Genomic DNA, 8,100 nt, shown 5'->3' with positions numbered 1-8,100 from the left:
GGTTCCCATAGCCAAAGAACGAAAAATACAAGCCATATCGGGCGTTTCGTTGAATTCACTTCATTGCATATCTTCTTCCCTAAATAAAATATTTGTCATTTGCCGGACCATTTACTGCACAAGCATTGTTGCCGTTTGGTATGTTAGGTACCTTACGTGGCAATGTCGGAAAATGTCTAACAAGTGAAGTGTATTAGTTTCATGGTGATGAGCAGGGAGTCCAATGATATTTTTCCCGTGAGAGCGGCTACTTCAAGTCAAAATTCTGAACTATTCAAAACATTTTTAGAAAACAAGTACTACAGGTCAAATCGTGCACGTCCGATCTAACAATAAGCAGCCAAATCGGACTAAACAACTTATGCTGCACAAGAAGTCCAAAAAAGGTGGGGTACTCCCTTCCCTCAATCACGTCTTTATTGGAGCGGCGCCCACAGGACGGCCGCCTCGGCGCCGAGCGCCGCCGCGGGCGGGCCGGCGCGGCGCGGCCGCCGGCCACTGACCATCATCCCGTCTCGGTGCGGCGCGAGGGCGCTGGTACGGCCGGCTGTCTTCGGAGTGTCGGCGCGCCTCGGGTCGGTCCGCCACGTCTGCCGGCCCGCTCGGCGACTGCGGCAGCCACCGCCGCACCGGCCAGGTATACCGGCCCCGCTGCCACCTCCGGCCCGCCGAACGCACGATCTGCGCAGGCCCACCGCCGCCGGCTCTGCCCGGCAGCCACGCCTGAAGCAGCGTCAGCCCCCTCTCGCCCCACCCCGCCCAGAAGACACCTAGGCGGTAGCGTGCTGATGCTCCATTCAAGAACAGCGAGTTGCTTGCCGAGCTTTTGAACCAAATCGTTTTAAGTGTCGTGAACACGGTCTGCAGTTTGGTCTGTAGCGCGTCCTAAACATGGTGTCAAGCATGATTGCCGGCGGACGTATGATATTATGTCACAGCTTGTTGCATGCTACACATCGTCCCAGACGTTGAAAATGTCACTGTATGACCATATTTGCCTAAGTACTGGAAGCGTACAATACACCGACAGCTTCACACAATCGCCGTGAGGGGATACGTAATATGAGTAAGCGCCACTTTATTCCGATCGTAAGCTGTGTTTTTGAGGAATACATGGACAAAGTTCTGCGCGAATGATATATTTCCCGTCCATTTCCGATGACTTTTTGTTACAAAATCACCTCCTTTTTAATCCAAAGTTTGATTCTATTCCATCTCACTTTCAATCATTTTTTCTTAGTTTGTACTATTTCTGTTGGCAGGAGTGATTCCAGACTTGGGTGAACAATCGACGCTGCTGTCTTTGCACCATTTTCACTCACTACGAAGCCAGGGTGTAGCTCCTTGTCCAGTTGGAAGGGAGGAGGCTATCAAGTCACTACGGTAGTCATCACCGCCGTCGGCAGCCCGGCTACCGGAGCTTCAATGGCGAAGACAAAAGACAGATCTCGTGATATGGTGCCACGTTTTATGATCCATGGCTCAATAAATGGGTGATACGAAGACACCCATCCCACTGCAAGTCAACTCTACACAGAGGTAGAAGTATATATGGCTGCAATGATGCCTGGTTCGCAGTTTTCGCACGTCGACGCCCATAAATATCCAAATGACCTTATCAGTCATTTCTGATACTGCCACCATGTCACCTGCTTCCTTTGTAATGCTGCTGATTAACAACTCACTTCACCCGAATGACAAAATACGTCTCGATTTTTCTTTATCGCGATACTTTCAACCCGAATAAAAGATGCCAGATAGGGCGAAATTAAGTACATGAACTGCAACGTAAAACAAGAAATACACTTAATGCACCACGTGAGCCAAATTTTAAGTCATAATTCATATCTGACAGCCGGTAACTACAGGCAGCGTTGCGCAGGTGCCACAATGGCGAATGCTTTTTTAAATTTTAATGGATGATCTGTCCAGAAGTTTTGCAAGAAACTTTCAAGGCAATACGCACTGCATTACACTGACAGTATGCGTTAGATGTTGGCCAAAAATTTAATAAATGCCGAAGCAACGTGATAATGGGTGCCGAAATTACGCTATGTCAAGGTGTGCGTATGGGAGGGGAGCTTGTTGCATGCACCCCTTCTTAAAATTATAAGAACTACCTGGCCATTTATCAAAAATCGCACGACATTCGATTTTTCCGAACAGATCAACGCTCTTAGAAGTGAAAGCATTAAACATTGTTGATAGGGGGCAGGCGGAGGTGCAACAGGTGTGTCAAGTGGTACTCGCCGCGTGTGCAGGTGATGTGTGCTCCACCATCAATGCTGCTGGATGAGGGGCACCCCGCAACTGAAGGCTGAAACACCGGGTCCGTGGAGGATTTGAGCCCATTCGATATCCCTGCTTGGTCTGAGTGCTGCCTGAGATGGTGTTGCCGGCCCCACACGCAGACCTCTTCACCCATGCACTTGGTGGGCTCTGATGACAACGGGATGGACTGCTACCGGCAAGTTCGGTGCGCTGCTGTGCCGTGTGGGCAAGAGTATTTGTCAGCACACATCACATCCACACCTCTTCGCCATAGGCGCGTGGGTAGTTCGTGGCATGAAGGTGCTTGCACCCGCGGTCCCCCTCTTCAATGGTTCGCATCTGACACTCAAGCGTGTTTGCTTCCGCGCAGGCTTCGACGACCTCAACAGGTAGTGACGCAAACCTCGCCAGCTCCACATACTGGGTGGCCTGCACCGATTAATTATTGCGCAAGAAATGACGTCAAACGCAACATTTGGTGCCTACCGCTTATATGTGGGCATATATTTTTTTACGAGATCAGGACATTGAGCGGCTCGAGACACATGTCAGCACAATTGGTACCGCTGTGCTTACTGCAACCAATGACAGGTAATGGGGCAAGGCACGTTGGCTCTTGGTGGACGTTAGCAGATGCCGTCTACTTTTGGACACATAGAAATTGTGGTGTTATTGAGTTACTGTTTGAGACACATCCACGCAGCACAAGCACATCTTGCATAGGTTCACAATGCTGCAGCTCGCCAGATAACTGCATTTTCGTGCTCGAAGATTGCGAAGTGTTTTCCAGCCGCCTGAGCAGTATATACAAACCGACTTGAATCGATATCAGGTATGCAGAAGCTATGCACTGATGCTCTTCAGTATTGGAGCCTCTGATTTCATGTCAATTGAAATGCAAAGCGTAGACCACCAAATTTCACATCTTCCATTCGAAGCATTGGTTATAGAACGATTCGTCGGAGCGATATCCGAGAGTTTCGTGCATTGATATGTCTCTATTGCAATTCGGTATTAGGCGGAGTCTGGAGTGGCAGGATCTCTTGCACCTCAAAGGCAGGACAATACAAAGCACAATACAAAGTGCGTTCGGGTCTCCGCATGCGACTCACAAGCCAAAAATGTGCTAGCCATTCTGCCATTGGCCGTTCATATTTTTCAGACGCCTACTAAAGAATAATAAGATTTCAAGCGTCCGGCCGCCTACGCTGGTGAAACTCACCAGACAGCGATTACTGGCCGAGGACTTGGGCGTCTGCATTCCATGTGACAATTTCATGCATGGATTCCTGCACTCCATGTGTCGATAAATGAACACCACAGAAGTTGAATGGCGCTGGAAAGAAATATACCCTTGGGAAACGTTCGGCGAAGACCTCTCCGGACGACAGGATCATGTGGTTATTAACACGCGCGCGGGTGGCCGGCTAGATACTCTTTGCTCGGGTGAGGGTTCATTTTGACCCCCTGAGATCTCGGGAATTGAGAAAGCTAGAGACACCAAATTTACTGGGCGTATTGACCTGTACGTTAACTCACTTAGGTCAAAGCTTGATATTCTTAGGTCATGACCGTTGGGTCAAATAAGGTCAAATTCCAGGTTGGTCTCCAAAAGGGCCCCAGAACCTAGCTAACCGTTTCTAAGGAAAAGGTCGCATGCTCATTTTAGGTCAGTGACAGTGTTTGACATTTTGAAGGTCATGGTGGTCAGAATCATACAAAACTCTTTAAAGTGTTGCGTGTGAATAAGCGACAAAGATTACGCTAGTCCGTATGTCTCTAAAAACAAAATGTTGCCCTGGGTCAGCTTAGGTCAATGGCCTATCCTGAGCTATAAGAAGTCCATGGAAGATGTATAACACGGTTACTGCGATCAATGAATTACAGATGATCACCAGAAACTACCCCATACAGCAAGCCCCAGAGTGATAAAACAGGTTGGCTTTGACCTTGGTCTGACCTTCATACCTGACCTTAGGTCAACGTAATTTGCTCACTTAATATTTGTGTTGCCTAAGAAAGTATGTCAGAGATGTATGGCTTCGTCTGACTCTCTGTTATTACATCAGATTGAACGATTTCCTAGAAACTGACCTCGCTGAAACCATGACCTGACTTTGACCTACCATAGGTCAGCGACCTTGCAAGGTACATCTATTTTTTTAAATCAAACGATCCGCTATTTGACTGTCTACGGCTATGCGACATTTGGTGCGGCTGTGCTGCGCGGTTCGGAAACCATTCTGGAAAAGCCTTTGAGGGGGGGGGGGGTCAATTTGACCCCCACCTGAGCGCGTTTTTATCTTAAAGGGAGTGTTCCATATTTGTGTCAGGTTTCGAAATGAAATAGGCATTTGGAAGATCATACGGTGCAGATCACAGCCCTGCCCTTCTCAAGACTTCTAGCTTCTGAGCTAAATGCCCGCAAAGATAGGGGACTATTTTGGGGAGAGTATTTTAAGTTTACCCTGACATTCATGACGTCATAATAACGTCATGCAGGTCCTGCCGTCCCAAAAGCCTTGCGGCGATCAGGACGTAATCAAACAATGTCGTTTCGAGGAGCATTTTAACTAAACAGAAAAATTGTGTTGTGTAAAGCAGTCTCGTCTCCTTAGACGCATATTCATAGTCATAAGTGTCTTGTTTAATCACATCCAATATCTTCGAATGTGAAACATTCCTCTTAAGGCGATAGCATGACGCCGTTAGGTAATCGCTGGTGAGTAGCTGTATAGCCTGTCTGTCACCACCTCTAGACCGAGAAACCTAGCGTGAAGTGCGCTATACATGCGCGAGCAAAATGGTAAGGTACAACAGAGATTTGCGTACGCAATTTGTATTACTGCATGGACTGGCACAACACAATCATCGTGCATCCAAGACGGTCGGACAACAGCGTGACGGCACGTGCTGCAGCGCTCCCGCCTCTCCGAACGCCGTCTAGACCGTGGGGTAGGAGGCCTGGGTGGCGATGCCGCACTGGTTCGTGTGGTTGCGCGTCATATTTATGAAACCTTCCTCGCCCCAGGAGCGGCCCCAGGAGTTCTTCACCAGCCAGTAGTCGCTGCCGCCCTCGGTACCGTAGCCGATGGCGAGCACGCCGTGGTCAAGACGCGAGCTGGAGCAGCGCGCCTCGCTGTAGACGCCGCTGTGGTACAGCTGGAACGACTGGTGCGAGGCGTCGATAGCTACCGAGATCGGGCCGACGTTGGAGACGGCATCCTCCAGGTCCGACTCGGAACCCGAGCGCACGTCCACGTACGACGAGAGCGAGGCCACGAACTTGCCTTCGTCCTCCTTGCAGTGGCCGTTCCTGGCAGTGTACGGGTACGACGACTCGGACTCGATGCCGCCCTTGGCGCGGATGTACTTGAAGGCTGAATCCATGAGACCACCGTTGCAGCCCTGGTTACCGTAGTGCCCCGAGCAGTCGACCAGCTGCTGCTCGCTGAGCGAGGCCAGCTCGTTGCCGGCCATCTTCCAGGCGGCCTCCAGTGAGCCAGTGGTGGAGAAGGCCCAGCACGAACCGCACTGGCCCTGGTCCTTGATGGGTGTGACGACGCCCTGGTCGCGCCAGTCGACGGTGACGGCCACGGCCTTGCCAGTAAGCTGGTGAGTGGCGTGAGGACGGCTGCTCTGCGCCACGTAGCCCTTGTAAAGCGAACTGAACTCATCTGTGGTCAGATCGGCGAACTTGTTGAGCGCCACGGTGAAGGTGTGCTTGCCCTCGGCATACTCAGCCATGTGCTTGTCGACGAACTCCTTGTTGTCGGCGTACACCTTCATGCGGTGGAACTCCTCAATGATGTTGGAGTAGGTCTTACCGTGGGTGGACTTGAAGGCCTCCCACTCGGCACGCTCCACGAAAGCGGAGGCGGCCCCCACGAGGGCGACGATCAGGAGGAGCTTCATGACTGCTGCGGTCGCAGAGGAGGCAGATGCTTCACCGAACGCGCCGGCCCGTTTTATACGAAAACGTTATCAAGCGTAACAAAGGAAACGCACCCCAGCTGAGCGTTTTGTGGGAGAACACGCCCGAATCGCATTCAGCAGATGTTTTCGAATTCCCAAATACCCACGGGTGCGCGGGAACGAGAGAAGCAGCAGCGGAGGGCGTGTCAGTCAAACAAACACAGACATCGCCGCACACACGCGGAGCACGTACATGGAGGTCGCGACCCCAGCCTCCGTGCCGTCTGATAGCCGACGGTGGCGCGCTGTCGCGTAGCCCGACAGCTGCTCCCGGGCACAGACTCAGACGCAGCGGTTTGTTCTCCGCCACTCTGCTGGCGATGCCGGCCGGTCCCCAAATCCCAGCCGCTCAAAAGGGACGCCTTGGCATGGAGAATGGCGTGACAAGTCAGTGAAATATTAATGGAGCCGCTCATTCTCCACGCAGTCGGGATCAGTTATGATAGTTCGAATAAACGTTGCTGAAGTGATGGCGGTGCAGCAGCAGCAGTCATGTTATGTAACCCATCAAAACCAGTGAGCAATGAGCACATCGTTAGATGTCGTTTTGGGTTGCATATATATATGCAAAGCGATAGGCAGTACAAACTTGATGGCAAGGACAGCGGTCTCTATCATTTACGTAACTGTCAACGTTTTGATGCATTTCGTATCATCCAGACGAGGATACAAAGGCACAATGGCGAATTTCACATTCATGATTTCAATTTCACAAAACTTTCGCAGTACATTGCGTGTCTGGTATGACATGCTCCACGTGTAAATGGTACAACATGCACCGTCCGACATCTTAGAAGAAAGTTCGCACTACCACATAAGTCATGGCAGCCATGATATCTTTATTATTGACGGCAAGTCAGTCAATTATGTATAGTCAGGTCTTATGCTTTTTATGCGTCTTTATATGTTTTTTTCCAAGCTGTTCTGTTTGCGCGGGGAGAGGTCGAGTTTCATTAATTTAACTGTGGCCGATGCCATGCCTAGCGATGTCGGTTAGATATACTTTTATTTCATTGCATCCTTACCCCCTAGTCCTAATGATGATGCGCAATGTTTCGAAGCGTCGACAGTTACCTCAATGCAAGGGCCTGTTGCTCTTGCCGTCAAGTTTTGACTGCTTTTTGCTATTTGGGAACTCTTATTTCTGCTATGTGCTATATAATATTCTTCGGTATTCATCGTTTCGAATGCCTTTCAACCTATCCTTAAAAGCAATGCAATGGTCTTTGGTTCATGTCAGCAATTCACACACCTGAAATCATGACATACAATGCCAGCATGTTAACAACAAGCCTTCTATTAAATAGGCGCATTACCATTGTCTTCATACAGACCTCCGGCAATCATCCAACAATCCTGCAACAGTCCTACGGAACGCATCATTAACACTATGTGCCGTGACCTACAGCATGCACCATAACAGATTAAAGCTACTTTTCACTATATCAGCGTCAGCGTTAATTGCCGCTGTTGTTGAGATGTTGCTCCAAAAGAGATAAGTCAAAGGTTTGATTAATTTCCATGCTTAGTACTAGTGTATGGTCGTGATTGTGTAATGTTTTCATGATGCTTTGCGTCGTTTTCGTCGTTTTCATGATGCTTTCAATGCTTTCTTGCGTCGTGTGATGATGCCAGAAACTGAGCATTTTGTGCGAACATTTGGTGGGTGACACGGGTACCATGATCGTGTTGCATATGACCTTTTGATACCATCCGCCGTGAGATGCAAAATGAGCCGTCGCTATATATATATATATATATATATATATATATATATATATATATATATATATATATATATATATATATATATATATATATATGTATATATATATATATATCTCTCTCTCTCTC

At 49.2% G+C, this 8,100-nt stretch overlaps 1 protein-coding gene and 1 long non-coding RNA gene across 2 annotated transcripts in view; both read right to left on the bottom strand.

The window, feature by feature from the left end:
• Positions 1-389: 389 nt before the first annotated feature.
• The window catches only part of LOC119090594 (uncharacterized), a 13,370-nt gene continuing 5,659 nt past the window's right edge, over positions 390-8,100 (bottom strand). Inside the window, exon 4 of the long non-coding RNA XR_005093266.1 lies at positions 390-403. This is a non-coding gene — a long non-coding RNA (uncharacterized LOC119090594). The remainder of the gene's footprint in view (positions 404-8,100) is intronic.
• Positions 5,093-6,197, bottom strand: LOC119090593 (procathepsin L-like). The gene has a single exon (XM_037213421.1). The coding sequence runs from the start codon at positions 6,184-6,186 to the stop codon at positions 5,215-5,217; it is 972 nt and encodes a 323-aa protein (XP_037069316.1). The 5' UTR covers positions 6,187-6,197; the 3' UTR covers positions 5,093-5,214.

This window comes from Pollicipes pollicipes, unplaced genomic scaffold, assembly GCF_011947565.3.
Source record: "Pollicipes pollicipes isolate AB1234 unplaced genomic scaffold, Ppol_2.1 Scaffold_3087;HRSCAF=3621_pilon_pilon_pilon, whole genome shotgun sequence".
NCBI lineage: Eukaryota > Metazoa > Arthropoda > Thecostraca > Pollicipedomorpha > Pollicipedidae > Pollicipes > Pollicipes pollicipes.
This window is presented reverse-complemented; position numbering and strand designations above follow the sequence as displayed.

Excerpts from the sequence above, each read along its gene's own strand:
- LOC119090593 (XM_037213421.1), bottom strand. The coding sequence starts at position 6,186 with ATGAAGCTCCTCCTGATCGTCGCCCTCGTGGGGGCCGCCTCCGCTTTC.